Source organism: Podarcis pityusensis (assembly GCF_964106645.2).
Source record: "Podarcis pityusensis genome assembly, chromosome: 1".
NCBI classification, from domain to species: Eukaryota; Metazoa; Chordata; class Lepidosauria; order Squamata; family Lacertidae; genus Podarcis; species Podarcis pityusensis.
In genome coordinates this window covers 48858399-48875230 of record NC_138028.1, presented here as the reverse complement: position 1 = coordinate 48875230, position 16832 = coordinate 48858399, and the positions used below count along the sequence as shown (strand labels likewise).

Below are 16832 nucleotides of genomic sequence, written 5' to 3'. Positions count from 1 at the left end.
AGGGAGATGCAGAGGGCACAATTTTGTCCTTTGCCTGATGCAACAAAATGTCTTGGGCTAGCTCACAACCGCCCCAAGAAACATCAGTGATGTGATTCCTGCATTGCAGGTGGTTGAACTACGTGACCCAACTCTACACGTCTAAGCTTCTGTGTTCATTGTCGTGCATCAGAAAATCCAGATACTCTGTTTACGGCTGTTGGGTTTAAGTGTTGCTACAGAAAGAAGGTATCTTAACTTACAAAATTTGAATGAGGTGGTAGGAAACCTGCCATTATTTTAAGTTAATCATTTGATGTTTAAGTGAAGGTATAAGGCCAATTTCTCATGTAGGGGTTCCCTTATTTCATGAGAGGGGAAATGTAGGTAGTGAACATGCAAATTCAGCAGTATTATAGATTCAATATTATAGGAACAATTTAGGAAGCATTGAGAAGTGCACACATGCTGCAGTGCACCTAAAAATTCTACAGAGATTACAACCACATGTTTCATTTTCACAGCAGCTTTTGGTGGAACAGAGAAATCCTGAGAATCTTCACGTGTAATTGTGTATTTCCCAGTAATCCCAACTGGGAGGAATGTCACTGGGGAAAATAGCCTTTTCTGCTCCTAGGGTAGAAAACGAAAATGGTTGTATTCCAGTGTTGATGGAGACCTGTAGCTGATAAATTTAATGCTTAGGCCTATGGCACACAATACAAATATGGCTGCAAACTTTTCCCCACCAAAGGAAATCTTGAGGACCTCAGAAAAGTTCTGACAGAAATCTCAGACAGGTGTCTTCTCACTTCTCCCTCTCTTGATGTGGGTGGTCTACTCTACAGGACAAAGAGCAAACACCTGGTTCTGATTAGATCCTGCAGCTATGTCTGTTTTCATGAGCCTGACATCACTGTCTGTGTTGAGTCTTACACGCATACAGGCTTCTACCTGTCTTCTATAACATGAGGTTATGTTTACTACTAAATCTGGAGCTGCTTGTGATGACAAGTTAAGCAATGCTGAAAATCAGATCTCTGCTTTGAACTCTTACCTACACTCAAATATTCAGCCTCCACCTTGTTTGTGTGTGGAATGCTATAATATACATGGTAATGTGTGTGTTTTATATTGGTTACTTGAAACTCCAGGTGGCATACAGTAAGTCAATATAAAAAGATTAAAAAGCACAATAGTATAGTAAAGTTCAATACTAAAATCTGAAAGCAGCACAAAACAATATGAAAGCTAGAGCTACCTCATTAAAAACCATCACACAGCAGAGACTAGAAATAATTAGTATATATCAATCTTTAATTGTATTAATGATTCTAAATGTTATTTTCCCGCTCTCTTATCAATTGTCCCTTGGCTGTAATAATAGCCTCCTATAGCTAGGAAGGTCTGAGAGCTCTTAGGCATAACCTTAAGAGGGTTAAGACTCCTTGCACCACCACAACACCCCTTCTGAGTCCCTGGCATTCAAAACAAACCTATCTAGTCACTTCCTTTAATTGTGAAGATTTGTTCCTTACAGAAAACTTTCAGGACTTCAAACCTTCCCCCCCCCCCATGATTGTTTTGCTGTATTGAGAGCAGGAATACAAGCTTATTTTACTTATTTGTTTTATTTCATAAACTATATACTGCTTGATTTTAGAAAAGAAACCCAAAGTAGTGGGGTTTTTTATTTTTAAAAATCTGTTTTTTGGTGACCTTTAAGTTTAACATGTGGTAAAAGATTTTGAACCCCATTTCTCTTCTAGGAAAAGTAATATTGGCTTTCCACGTTTGTTGAATGTACATTTTGCTGAATTGCTTTTTCGGAAGTACGCTAGAAAGGATCTGTGAGGGATCGTTCAGGAAACACATTCATCTCTGAGTTACCCCTTTTCCTGATACACACGCCCTTATGACTTCCCACTATCCAGTACAGTATTTGCATTTTTTAAGTCCTTGCCGCTCAGTGATAACTTCTAGAGCCTTATCATCCATTAGAGTTTGCTTTATTTATTTTATTTGATAAACTTCTTAGTCACCTTTCAGGCTACAAATATCTTCCCAAAGTGATACACAATGCACAATAAAAACATTTTAAAATTAACAAGAAAATCAAAATATAAATAGAGCAGTAAAACCATTTCATTTCAAGAAAGATTAAACTATACAAACCCTAATCCACAACCACTTACTTGACTGCACATCACAGCCATAGTTAAACCGGTTTCATGTGAATTAAGAGCTGAAGTAGTGGGCATTTTGTTCCAACCACTACCAGGAAACAAGCCATAGACTAACTTGTTACATCAAACCCTGTGGTTTGTTTATTTCCAAACAAATTATGAGTGGTAACCAAGGTTTGTCATTGGCTTATTTAGAAAGAAACATACCAGAAGGCTGTTTTCAGACAGCATGACACGCTAGACCATCACTTGTTTCCTGGCTATGTAACAAACAGCAGCGTAGAAGCAAAGCAGCCACAATTTCAGTATGTGCCAGCACACTGCTCATTTGCATTGAAAACCATAGGATGATATCCACAAAGTAATTCTTTTAGCGCAATGGAACTTCTTCTCCCTCTCCTCTCTCCCTGTGCATAATAACAAAATTGCCAAAATAGCAAAATCAGCAACCTATCATCTTAGTTATAAAAGAGCTTGAAATAAAAGAGCGCTCTACGTGGGGCTACCTTTGAAGGTGACCCGGAAACTACAACTAATCCAGAATGCAGCAGCCAGACTGGTGACTGGGAGCGGCCGCCGAGACCATATAACACCGGTCTTGAAAGACCTACATTGGCTCCCAGTACGTTTCCGAGCACAATTCAAAGTGTTGGTGCTGACCTTTAAAGCCCTAAACGGCCTCGGTCCAGTATACCTGAAGGAGTGTCTCCACCTCCATCGTTCTACCCGGACACTGAGGTCCAGCACCGAGGGCCTTCTGGCGGTTCCCTCACTGCGAGAAGCCAAGTTACAGGGAACCAGGCAGAGGGCCTTCTCGGTAGTGGCGCCCTCCCTGTGGAACGCCCTCCCACCAGATGTCAAAGAGAACAACAACTACCAGACTTTTAGAAGACATCTGAAGGCAGCCCTGTTTAGGGAAGCTTTTAATGTTTGATGTAACATAGTATTTTAATATTCTTTTGGAAGCCGCCCAGAGTGGCTGGGGAAACCCAGCCAGATGGGCGGGGTATAAATAATAAATTATTATTATTATTATTATTATTATTATTATTATTATAATAAAAATAAATAAAACTACCCCTACTACCAGCATACAAGCAGGACTGCTGTAGCTGAACCCAGGGCTCAGGCAGGTTCACATGGTGGGTAGGTGGGCCTGGAAGGGAACAGGCAGCCAGTGCAGCTGGCTGGAATAATATACAGATCGTTCCAGCCCTAAGGTCAGTGTTTGAAAGGTGTCTCTAGGAATACAGAAGTTGGCCACCCTTGGCCAAGAGAATAAGCAAGTTGTTGGGTTGACTTCTTATACCAGATCATTCTATCAGTGCTCTATAAAGGGAAAAACAAATGCCTTCTTATTTGTCTCCTACCCACTCCACAATCTTCTGTGTGCCCATAGCCTGGATACTATGTGGGACGATGATGTGGTGACTAATGTTTCCTATCCTGTGACTCACGCTGTTAGAGTTCAGATTGTTATCTCAAGCGGGACAACGGCAAGTATTTCAGAAGTATTACAAGCATGGCATGAATTTTGCCCTTACTGAATTCTTATCTCTATGATCCTACTTTAAGTCATATGTCTTAACCAGCAAAGCCTGCTTTCTGCCAGACAGTGATCGAGGAGACTGGTAAACCTCACAATAGCACGGAAGAATGTTGCTAGTCTTGAGACTAAAGGTTTCTAAAGCAGAAAGGCTAACTTAAAGCAACATCTGGAGGCCCACACGTTAGCCACTTTTCTAAAGACTTTCTCCCTTCTCTATGGATCCATAAGGCTCCAATGCACATATTGAGTGACTGATTGTTTATATGTGCTGTTTTCCCATAACAAGCTGGGCCCAAAGCAGCTTACAGCAAACAAACATTAAAATAGAGAACAATTAATATACAAATATACAAAATACAGAATACGTCAGTAAATTCAAAACAACAAAAAATACAGAGCTCTATACAATTTAGGACTTCCTTGTTCATGTCAATGTCAGAAGCAGTGCCGTAAACCTGGAAATGTCCCTGGGTTTGAGGTTATGAGAAAAGTCCCTGTGCAAACAGAAGCCCTCTGTGCGTTTTGGGAGCTCATGTATGTACATTGGATCTACTGGATTGGAACTGTGGAGCATGAGCCATCAGCTCCAATATGTCCTTGGACTTCCCTGCACACTGCCCAGGCTTGCACCCCAGGGCGCTGCTAATGCAGACTTTGCCTCCGGAGAAACACTCCATTGTCTCTTGAGACGGACAGATGCCAACAATAACATTTGTGTACTTTCTCCTCAGGTGATTTCTGTATGCTAGAACTTCCCTTCATAGAAACCCATGCACATTATAGGCTTTAGATTCTACTCTTATCTACAAATCCAAACAATGACCAATGTATGTATAAGAGATTATGCAAGCACAATAATGTGTTTTTGCATTTTCAGCCATTTTTATCACGGGCGCTGACCCTATGTCAAACTATAAACCTGCTTTTTGTTTTAGTGTTGTTGTTTTAAAAACAAGTTTATGACTTAGTAGGAGACTGGAATGTGTTTGTGTGTACTTGCTGGGACTAATGTAGCTTAAGAACCCTAACATTCATGTTGATTTGGTGCACACATGTGCTGGGTAAGGGTCACAGCCATTGCATAGTAAATTCATTGGTATTGAAAATATTTTCATAGAATAGAGAAATATTTGTATTTTGATTCCCCAGGTTTTTCATTTTTCCTTTCTTGAGTTCAGTTCACTTACATTGCTCCTTTTCCCTGCAGCTGCTATTATTATTTATATTATTATTTATATTATTTATATTATTATTATTAATATCCGGCTGGGTTTTCCCAGCCACTCTAGGGGGCTCCTGACAGAATATTAAAAGCACAATAAAACATCAAACACTAAAAACTTCCTTAAATAGGGCTGCCTTCAGATGTATTGTAAAAGTCAGATAGTTGTTTATTTCCTTGACATCCGATGGGAGAGCATTCCACAGGTTGGGTGCCACTACTGAGAAGTCCTTCTGCCTCGTTCCCTGTAACCTTCTCATAGTGAGGGAACTGCCAGAAGTCCCTTGGAGCTGGACCTCAGTGAACAATGTGGCTGAACAATGTGGGTGGAGACATTCGTTCAGGTATACTGGACCGAGTCCAAGTCCTGTGGTAGCCACAGTGTTTGTCCCTGGTATGTTGTAGTACACGGAGATAACAATAAACAATATATTAAAAATGGAAATGCCCAGTGAACAAAACATGGGAACCTCCAGTCCTTGGCTTCTATATACAGAAGGTCTGTCTCCTTCCTGTGTTGTATAATCCGGATGGCTGACTAATATCTTCTGAGTCATTCAATGAGCTTGATCCATTCACAGTTCTAGGGGAAGTACTGCTATGGTACAATTATCTTGTTAAACTTTCCCTGTTTTGTATTCCCTTAAGGACTGGTGATCTCCCAGTGCCAGCTCACTATTTGCCTATTGTCTCCTGGGTAGGGAGGGGAGTAGACGTCACAGCAGAGGAGGAGGTGGCTAAGAAAACAGTCACTGTTTTAAAACTCCTCATGCAGAGGGATCGGCTTGCAGTTGCCTGCAGACGTCTTGGAAGGCACATTCACCTCCTACTGGATCAGCATGGAGGAAGGGAGTGGAATTCTGAAGGAAGGCTTTCTTGTTAAAAAGGTAAGCTGCAGTCACAGGCGATGTGTACATTACCAGCTTAAAACACAACTAGTTTGTTCTTTTTCTCAGCTTCTCTTGCTGGTTTGGGGGGGAAAACATCAATAAGCAATGTTTCATAAGGAACGACAAGATAGATATGGATGCTAATGGCATGTGTACACCGCTTCCCAAATCGGTGTGAGAGTCCCGGAGGCAGAGTGAATGAATAGGAGAGCACACACACAGCCACGGTTGTAATGTGCAGCCACAGTTTCATCTCTTTGCCCTCGTTTGGGAAAGAGAGTGAGCTATAAATGTCAGAAGTAAATAACATCTTGCCAGATTATTACTTTTCCAACATGAATGTCTCCCATAGCTAGGCAAAGGATGTATAAAGTTTAGATACTGCTCTAGAGTGCTGTGCTAACATTCTGCTAACATTCCTCTCTTGCTCTGACCTGCAGCATCTTATTCACTGTCAGGTCCTGTCTTGCATGCATGCAGATCTCCTCAAGATCCACCGCTGCTGTCATCTTTTATTCTTGTCTTGCTTTTCAAGCAGCTCTCCCTATATCCTGCCCTTCTGACCTAGGGTGCAACAGGTCAGAGCAACAATCTAGTTCTTCTTGCTCTACCTGTCTGCTCATCTTGATCGTTTGCCTTTTATTGTGCACACTCAATTTATGGTAGGAGGGCTCCAGGTTCAAAATGTAGCCCAAGTTATTCAAATTATCCTTTTGCAATATCTGAAATATACCACCTCTCTTAATCTGTCACTGTCTTTATCAGATCTTCAGAAGGGCCCTAATTTCTAACAATTTATCCAGTCCAATGTGCTTTCCCTATGCTCATGTCTAAGGGCCAAATTGCACATGATGCAGGAGATTAATGAATGAATTTCTTTTCTCTACTTCAGAGAAGCGACAGAGTTCCTAATTTGATTGGGCATTTATTCTTTCTCCTCCCCATCATGCTTTTTCCCTGATCTAAGTTGCCCCCAGAGGTTTCCATTAGCCCCACTAAGGGAAAACAGGAAAAATGGAACAGAGACTAGGTAGTACTGCAGTTGGCTGACAGAGCCATCTGCTTGGGGGTAGAGTGAAGAAGATAAGCAAAGAACTTCTGGATCAGGCCAAAGGCCCAGCTAGTCCAACATCTTGCTTTCACAGTGGCCAGACAGATGTCTATGGGAAACCTGCAAGTGGGACATCTCTGTCCATTGTGCTTCCCAACACCTGATATTCAGAGGCAAACTGCCTCCAACAGTGAAATGTTCTGTCATATTGTTGAGATAGCAATAAGCTGGGTAAACTAAAAACAGATGAGAACTGCTGTATGAAACTTGAGAGCATTGTCTGAAATCTGGGTTTTTAAAGTTAGAACCCCACCCCGTGCTATGTATGGTTTGAATCCTCTCTGTTGTAAAAGTCAAAGCTGAGGAACACCAAAACATGTCACTGCCTGAGGCAGAGTACCAAATGATGCCTCCCCCATGCTAGGGCCCACCACTTCAAAAACTATTGCATTCCCCCCCCCCAAAAAAAAACGATTGCAAAAAATAAATAAAAATCTACTGCCCTACCTTGCTGCATGGTAGAGTAGGACCTTTTGAGAACCACTCATGTCTAGTGACTGTAAAACTGAATTTGGATCTGAATGAGACAAATCTATTTCATTTCTGCCATGGATTAGTTGGGGCGAATCAGCATCTTTCCCATTGTATAATAGTAGTTAGTGCTTTTCCCCGGGGGTACTAGGGTACTCAGTACTGACACCAGGTTATTGCGCTCATACCTGTAATGACTGCCTGGGAGACTGCTATCGTTGCAAAAAGCTCACTTGTGGAATCACTAAAATACATTTGGGGAAACCTTGGATTTGTGGAAAGAAGGTAAGAACTCGGTTTAAACTCCTACCAGATGAGAGCACATTAGAGGCTATATAAATTATCAATTGAGTGCAATGAGTAAGACGTTCATGAGTATGCAACACCCAAGCAGGTAATAAATGTTGTTTATAAGCTGCACCTAAGATCGACACTTTTTGTTTGCAGGGACATGTTGTCCACAACTGGAAAGCAAGATGGTTTGTTCTTCTCCAGGACAGATTGCTCTATTATAAAGTTGTGGGAGGAAAGAAAGAGTCTTCTCCAAAGGGCAGGGTTATTTTGGATGGCTGCACAATGACTTGTCCATGTTTGGAGTATAACAGGCCGGTATGTCCAATTCTCTTCCCATTTGGTATAAATTACTGTTGCTGTTTTGGCTCTAGAAAATGGAACATATTAGAAGGGGGCAGTGCTGGTACCATCTATGTGTGGGTCATATTAGCTAGGGCATTCTCCCTTTAGCTAGGGATGAAGAGCAGTGTTGAAACTGGCTACTTCTAAGCTCTGGAAAAATGTTGTGAGATCCTATCACAAATCTTACACATTTTCTCTAGTTTAGCTAGGGAAGGCAAGTGATAGATATACAACTTTATCATACTGTATTTTTTAAAATTGAACATATTCTAGTACTCACACTTCAAAGCAGTACACTTGAAACCCACACTTATCCCTAATTTCCAGGAGATAGATAGATTAGATAGATAGATAGATAGATAGATAGATAGATAGATAGATAGATGATAGATAGATAGATGATAGATAGATATAGATAGATGTGATAAATAAAGCAGGTAGATTTATCATGTAGTTTTACCTGTGAAAATGTTTGATCACATCTGTTTATGACCAGAAAGTTAAGCTGTTCAAGGTCTCTCAAATTTCAGAATTTCTGAGAGATGCACTGATAGCAAATAATATATTGTTGTTTCTTGTGGGTTTATTTGTAGTTGGTCATTAAACTGAAGACAAAAACAAACACAGAGTATTTCCTCGATTTCTGCTCTCGAGAAGAGCGTGATGCCTGGGCGTTGGATATAACTGGTGCTATTCATGCTGGCAACCCAGTGCAAGTCCAGCAACTTCACCGCATGAAAAATTCCTTCAAACTGCCCTCAAATATCAGCCTGAAGTAAGTGTTAAATAATGCCTCCATCTGCTTTCCTGCAATTTGTGGGGTGTGTGTAGCCCAGTTTGTATATAACACTAAGCCAGACTGTGGCTAAATGTGAACATGCTCATAGCAAATGTCATGGCTGCTTCACTTCTCCCCCAGTTCTGCTGCTGTGCTACCTGAAGCTAAGCCATGGTTTAGTTTAACATTATGTCTGAATCCAAGATTGTGGTTTGTCTCAATTCAGACAAACCATAAGTTGTAGCCAAGGTTTTCTTTGGGCTAACCACTCATGGTTGTTAAGAAGAAGAAGTTTGTGGGCTCCCCATGGCCATCTGCTTGGCTACTGCAGGAGAATAAATGCTGGACTAGGTTGACGTTTGGTCTGATTCTGCAGCGCTGCTCTTATGTTTTTATAGACCTGAGGCTCAGGGGACTCTCTGGACAGTGGTGCCATCAGGGCAGGACTTTGGGGCAGAAGCTCAGAGCCCCACTTCAAGGCTGGTTTACCACATTTTGAAGTGAAGTAATATGCCTTACCATCTAAAGAGGGACCACACTGGAATATAGTCCCAAGACTGAGCTTACTTGACAGCAACATAGAATGAGATGCATTCAAGCAAGGGCATAGTGCTGTTTGCCAGCACCCGGGGCGGGTGTAGAGTGTGCTCATCTGGCCCTTGCCACCGCCACCGGGCAGGCACTCACAGGCGGGGGAGGGACATGTGGAGGGTGAAGATCATCCCCAGCATTCCCCAGCCTGGTTCGCCTGCCACCCCCAATTGTGCATCCAGGGCAATTGCCCCCATGCCCCCCCCCCACTATGCCACTACTTGATTGAATCAAGGATAGAGGACTGAAGGGACAGAAATCAATGGTACTCTCCTGTGTGTAACTGGAATTGCCTTCCACTCATGCCTGAGCTACTTTCGATTGAAACTGTGCTCTTTATTGGCTGTATGAATTGAGACAGAGGGATTTGAGTCCCCTCACAAAACCGGATTCTCTGTTTTCTTAAACATTAACCTTTTTGCTGGTTTTTTTCCAGTCACATTGTGGACAAAATGCATGACAGCAGCAGTGGAATTAAGCTCACACCCAACACAGAACAAGGCAGCACATATAAAGAAAGTTTTACAGGTAGGCAAACCTCATGTTATTAGCCTCCTAGTACTTCAAAATAATCTGATGCAAAGGAATGTTGTTTTCTCCCAGGGCCCACCATGGTGCAGCTTCAGAACTTTGTTTTCATTATTAGGGCACAGCCCTGGGACATGAACAATAAGAGCACATCTTCAGTGATTTCTCTCCCACTAGTAGCTACAGCCAGACCTCACATGCTGGTGATTAGATGGAGGTACTTACGCATTAGTGGGAGTTGGTTCCAAACCTAGTATTTGGGTAGTGTTTGGAGTGTGGGGTGGGTAGCTAACATGGTGCCCTTCATATGGTGTTGAACTACAACTTCCATCAGCCCCAGCCAGCTAAACAAATGTCTAGAGGTGATTGCAGTTGGTCCAACTGCAGTTGGAGGGCACCACATTGGCTACTCCTGAATTGCTTTAGGACCAGGGGATTTGGGTTCAATTCCCTACTTGGCCGTGAAGTTCACTGGGTGACTTTGAGCCAATCATGGCGTCTCAGCCTAATCTACCTCCCTGGGCTGTGATGAGGATGAAATGAAAGAGGGAGACCCGTCTACACTGTACTATGCTCCTTAAAGGAAAGGCAAGATTAAAATGTAAGGGGAAAATACAGTCTAGAGCCCAAACACCTCTAATTTTAGGTATCATTTGTGAATTGTGTGTGCGCGCGCTTCACAGAATCATAGAATTGTAGAGTTGAAAGGGTTCCCTTTGCCTGCAAAATGTCTTGGGCTAGTCTAGAATGAGGTTATCCAGAAAGACAGTGCTACCTGCCAAGTTTATGAAAATGTGCATGCAAATGTCTGCTCTTCAGTCAGGTTAGATTACAATTTAAGACTCATTTCTCTATTAGAGGATGAGTACTAAAAACCTCTACCTTCCTTGGGAATTGACTGGCTGCTTGCTGTTTTTGCTCACCTGTTTTTGCCTTTATTCTTTTCAGGCTCTGTGCTGGTTGACTGGCTGATTTCCAATAGTTTTTCAGCCTCCCGTCTAGAGGCTGTCACCCTGGCCTCTGTGTTGGTGGATGAAAATTTCATTAAGCCTGTGGGAGCCCGCAGTGTTGAAGCCATGAGGAATGGTGATTTGACAGAGCAGTTTTTGGATGACTCTACAGCTCTGTACACATTTGTAAGTGATGAGATTTCTGGAAGTCTCCTTTCTGCAAATGAGGACACTAAAAAAACAACGGGGGCACAGTGTGCATACGCATTGGAGGGACTGATATGAAAGATTTGCAGCAAATGAAAATCAGGCCAAAAGATAACTTGGGCAAAATCTTTCTAATGCTTTCCAAGGTATATCTGACTAATACTGTAGTTGGACTTTGGGTTGGGTGTGGACGTGCAACAGGAACAGTTTGGCGTTTATCTGGATGCAATATGGGAACAGCTCATTGTAGCTGCCATAATGAAACTTAATTTATGCACTTCTGTGCCTGTTTATTAGTGAGGGGGCAGCAAAAGGCCCTCTGGGCCTCTCCAGCAGCATTATTTGCTGGGAGTGGTGGCAGCAGTGCTGAGACCTGCAATGGGTGGTTGTGAGCCACCTGCCTAGGGGTGACATCAGTAGTGGTGGGCACTTTAAGAGCATTGGGGTCCTGCCAACTGCCTGAGGATACTGGGTGCTGAGACCATCCCTGCTGTTTATTGTGTCTGGCAAAAAAACTGCTTTGAAGATGGAAATTTCTATGACTGAGAAATGAAAAGTTCCATGCTAAAGGAGGAAAGGAACGCTTCTGTATTTTGTACTCGTTTTGCTACCGCTACCCCAATTTCCCCAATATCTTTATTTTTTATTGCAGGCGGAAAACTATAAGAAGAGAACCACCTCCAAAGAAAATATTCATCTTAACATTATTGAACTGAGTGGCACCATTTTAAAACAAGGATTTTTAATAAAACAGGTAACCATGACTTCTGAATCATGTTGGCAAGTGGAGAATGGGAGACTGGGCAATGCTGTATTTAGTGTCTTCTTAAGCTCTTTTTAAAGAAGAAAGTTGGGTAATAAAATTAAATAATATGGGTGGTATCTGCTTGTACAATAAACTTCCACTTGTCCAATGGGACTTCTCTCTCCTCTTCTGCTCGTGCCCACCCTCGAAAACTGCTCCAGTGCATTGGGGGAGGATCTGGAGCAGATCTGAGGGGGGCACATGGAGAGGAGAGGAGAGGAAAGGGGAAGTCTGCTGGCGTACTGTTGAATACAACCCAAAGATCACAATCACATGAACAGTGTTGCAAAAGAGTGCACATAGGACCAAATGTATAGAAAAAAGTGTGGTGTTCTATGCCTAATACTTCAGTAGGAAATATATTTGCCTTTAGAAAACTAACTGGCATCCTTCTTGCAGATATGCTACCTTTCCTTTAGCAAATAATGTTTGGGGCGGAGAATAATTGAAACACAATCTTTCACCTGATGTGGTACAACACAAAAAGCACTGGGCCTTGTGATATGTCTAAATGTAAATGTATGGTTTAGCTTTCTGTGTGACATAAGAAATGCTGTTCAAATCATAATCGGAAAAAACAATTTTCTGACCAGGAAAGCCTTTCATTCCCGCCCCCCCCCCCCTGCCCCGACACAGAACTATCTATACTGATTTCAAATAGTTTTGTAAATCAGGTTGTTCCCCCACACACTTCAGTGCACTGAAAGTTAAAATGGAATTAAGAGACCATTGTGAAGTGCCTTGGTGAATAGAATCCCCCACAAGGATTTGTGTGCCAAGTGATCCTTTTGAATTGTCATTCTCAGCAGAATTCCAAAATAATTTGCACTAAAATCAGATCTTCTATGAAACAGCGGTCCCAATGTGTACATTATTATATTCCGATTCTGAAGCAAATTTGGTTCTCAAAAACAAGCATTTGAATCTAGCCTACAGTTGCTATTCAGAAACTTCTGTCTTTAATTGTTTGAGCTAGGAAAGGAAGTTGATGTAGTGGCTTAGCAAAATGCACAATGACTTCAATTCTGCCTCCGACAATGTTTCTATGTCTAACTTACTTGGCTATGACAATATTCCTCTGGGCTAAACCTGTTTCACAGGGTTGTTGTGAAGATAAAATGTGGTAAAACAGATAACGAGAAATGTCTCAGTGTATGCAGATCTACAGGCCATTTCAGAAGGACAAACTGAGAAATGGAAGGTGAAATGGATCTATTAATCTTTTCAACTTTTAGGGACACAAGAGGAAAAACTGGAAGGTGAGGCGCTTTGTCCTGAGGGCTGACCCTGCTTTCCTACACTATTATGACCCCACAAAGGTGAGATGGTAGACTCCCAGTACATAAACTATCTCATGTCTTGTGTGTAACTTTTTGGTAAAATAGATCTGAATTTTTTTGTGCTTAAGTTAGAATCATGTGAGGCTGAAACTAAACCTCTTGTGGTCAACAAATGTGGCATCTGGGGGGGGGGGTGCATTTCGTTCCCCCGCTCCCTCAATTGTAGGGGCAAGGCCACATGGCGCTGTGTTTTGTTGTTATGCTAATTAGGTTGGTTGCTGGAGTTTGGTCTGTGGCTGTGCGCACACCATATATTTAAAGCTCATTTCCTTCAAAGAATTTTGGGCACCGCAATTTACTCCTCACAGATTTATAATTTCCAGCAACCCTTAAGAAACTACGGTGCCCAGAATTATTTGAGGGGGGAAATATGCTTCAAAGGTGTAATTCACAGCCTGTGTTGATCTAGATTGGATTTATAACACTGCTGGGTTGATTTTATCAATTTATTTATGATTTCATTGAATTATATAATATGTGTTGGTTTTTTGATCTTGCTGTGTATGTTGCCTAGATAATGTTTTTATTAAGGCAATTCATAAATGGAATCAACTAATAAATAATAGATGGACAAACTGTCTGATGCAGTATAAGACAGCTTCCTAGGTTCCTATAATTCCCCCCTTGTCTTTAGAATTCAACTCTGTTATTAAAACACTTTGGAGGAAGACATGTATAATTTTTTAAATTAAGATACTACCTCTTTACATAATTAACACCTAGAACCTCCAGAGGCCTATCCCAAAGAGGAACAGGCTAGGACAAGATTCATGTTGTGTTGATGTGGCCAGCTACTGCATGTCTTGCCAAAATAAAATGTGTTGCATAGAACATATAATTCATATTCCTTACTTCTCCATTTGGACTCTTTCCACCCACCATAGGAAGATAACCGACCAGTTGGGGGATTCTCTCTCCGTGGTTGCCTTGTCTCAGCATTGGAAGATAATGGAGTCCCAACAGGCAAGTATGAACATAACAGTTCCTTTGGTTGTGGAGCTCTTCACATGTTCCTTTCTTGTTTATGAATAAAGTTTAGTGTGAATCAGCTGCTTACACTGGGAAAGCTGAAGCCATTTCAGATATTAGGGCCTGGGCTCCCAGTTATGGGAGATTAAGTGGTAATGGTGGTGGGCGTAATGAAATCCATGAATTCCGCACCCTACTATTTTAGTCAAATCACACCTCCCCAGTAGGTTTCCAAAAACAGTAGTTTAGGAAATTGTCATAAAGGCCAGGGGGCCAGGCCCTGTTTGCCCCTTCTCCAGTCTGAACACCAATTAGGGCACCTTGAAAAACTGTGACAATAGGACTGGCTGTAGCTCTCTTAATTATAAATAGCTGGCTCAAGCAGCCATATCACCAGATTAAGGACAGTATAGTATGGAGAAAATAAGTGTTGCTTTTTTGGCTTTTCATGGCACTTGGGTGGATGGGAGGCCATGTAAAGATAAAGGGAAGAATTCAACATCACATCACTCTTCTGATCCGTGCAAGCATTTCTGCTTTTCAGATGAAATGGTACGCCCTTTCCCCTCCTGCTGTTCTAGGGATTCTCTCAACCCTCCAAAGTGGATTTGGACAAGGTGTGTGGGTGTTCAGGCAGACAAGAGGGGGAAGAAACCCACTGTGTTAGCGGGAGCCCTTGCACTAGCTTCTGCTAGCACACCGGGTTAGCTGGATCCAGATCCAAGCCTGTATTCATATCAATGCAGTGGTACACTCTTTTATCAACAAAAGCAAAATTGTGTTGAGTTATCAAACTCTCTCCCTTGTGAGATTTTGCTGTTACTGCAGCAATTGTGTTGTCCCTGCGCCTTCCTAACATTCCCCTCCCTTTTCCTTTTTGTTGCAGGAGTGAAAGGGAATGTGCAGGGCAACCTCTTCAAAATCATAACAAAGAATGACATTCACTACTTTATACAGGCCAGTTCCAAGGCAGAGAGGGCAAGCTGGATTGAAGCCATCAAACAGCTAACATAGACATTTGCAAATTTCTTATGTGGACAAAACCATTGACTTGGATCATCGCTTTGGGGGTAATATAATGGTTGGTTTTTGAGATGCACAAGTGAGTTGTTTCAGCCAAACATAAATCCTGCATCCAACAAATCTACTCGGGCCTTTACCACACTTTCCGTATCTGAAGACTTGTACATTCAGATTTTTTTAAAAGTCAGTTCCTGTATGTGGTCCACAATACTTATGCCTCATTTTCCTAGAATCATTTTGGGAATTCTGAACCAGGTACATTCATCTGAGTAAAGCTAAATCACATGACACAGAATTGGACAAACCTAGAATGGGGACATCAAGCTTGGAAATTGAATTGGACCTCTGCCATCCGTTTCCATTCACCTTTACAGCCCAGAAGGATATAGGATGGGATTCGCCTAACAAGCCCCATCAGCAGAAGCCCTGCATAAGGATTCCCACTTGCGCAATGGGTCTTTCTCCTTTCCTCCTCCCATTCCCCCGAAGTTGCCTAGGGTGTGTGTGTCCAGAGAACACCCAGAATAGCATGCAGAGGGAGAAGAGCAGGGGAAACTGTTCTGCCTGTCAAGATGAAATACTTGTACAAACGGAAGGTTCATCATAGCGCAACACTGAATTCCTCCCAATTTCATTGCCAGCTTTTAGATGGTTTTAAGCTTCAGTTGTTTTTTTTATAGCATATTATACATTTTTAAGCTGGCCTATTTGTGTATGACCATATGAAAGTTCATGTATAGAGCCCACTGGCCAGTTTGAGTTCCTGAGAACAGTTCACCTCTTACAAGCAGAAGTGCCTTCTGCCAGAAGGCAGAGGAAAGGGGAAAATGGCAGGTCCAATATTTTTTATGTTGTGTTTTACCTGTGGGAAATTAATTTCTGTAGAGGATAATGAGGCTAGATGTCTCAAGATGGGTAACTCCTGCAGTTTGAACTGCATGCCAAATATAGTATTTTCTTTTCTTTTTTAAGTAAAAATGTCCCATGAAACACTTAAGAAGCTCTGACACTGAGGTTTCGCAGAAGGTAATTACCATATTTAAAAGTGATATTTGGGGTATGTTTTAATGATCTTCCATATATTTTTTTGTATGATCTTTTCTATGATTTGTTTGTATTTCCGATTTGTTTATTTATTCTGTAGCTGTAAAATTGCAAAAAAAGTTTTTTTAAAAAAATAAAAATAAACAGTGATGAGCCACTTGTGGTATGCCTTTAAATGTTAATAATTTCAAAAGCACAAGAGACTTGCTGACAAGCCTAAAGTTGGCCTATGGATTTGGTTGTTTGTGGAAAACAACTTTATATAATAAAACTCAACAGTCACAACCAGAGGGAAAGATGATGTGCAGAGTTGCTGCATTTGGCTGCCAGTTCAAGCCTGAGCATATATTTTTAAACACTATAATATGAAACCCTCCCACTCAGTTTTGGAAATTACTATTTTCTGTGCATCCAACCTTTCATACCAAAACATTTGCCCAGATCCCAAATGCACCCACAGAGAATTCTGTGTGTTTTCTCTGAAGTCATATAGCAAGAATGGGGAATCTGTTGCCCTCCAGATGTTGTGAGACTCCAGTTTCTTTCAGCCCCA

The 16832-nt window shown here is 41.7% G+C and overlaps 1 protein-coding gene across 1 annotated transcript; it reads left to right on the top strand.

Annotated features, from left to right (window-relative positions):
- Positions 1 to 5279: 5279 nt before the first annotated feature.
- On the top strand, positions 5280 to 16439 carry PLEK2 (pleckstrin 2). The gene is made up of 9 exons (XM_081021330.1): positions 5280 to 5823; positions 7856 to 8017; positions 8638 to 8819; positions 9850 to 9941; positions 10890 to 11077; positions 11751 to 11852; positions 13139 to 13222; positions 14128 to 14206; positions 15099 to 16439. The coding sequence occupies exons 1-9, from the start codon at positions 5776 to 5778 to the stop codon at positions 15224 to 15226; spliced, it is 1065 nt and encodes a 354-aa protein (XP_080877456.1). The 5' UTR covers positions 5280 to 5775; the 3' UTR covers positions 15227 to 16439.
- Positions 16440 to 16832: the final 393 nt, after the last annotated feature.

What these genes read in the sequence shown, in the direction of transcription:
- PLEK2 (XM_081021330.1), top strand. Translation starts at nt 5,776, where the DNA reads ATGGAGGAAGGGAGTGGAATTCTGAAGGAAGGCTTTCTTGTTAAAAAG. An exon ending in CCCTCAAATATCAGCCTGAA is followed by an intron (nt 8,820 to 9,849) that starts GTAAGTGTTAAA and finishes GTTTTTTTCCAG; the next exon opens with TCACATTGTGGACAAAATGC. An exon ending in AAGGATTTTTAATAAAACAG is followed by an intron (nt 11,853 to 13,138) that starts GTAACCATGACT and finishes TTCAACTTTTAG; the next exon opens with GGACACAAGAGGAAAAACTG.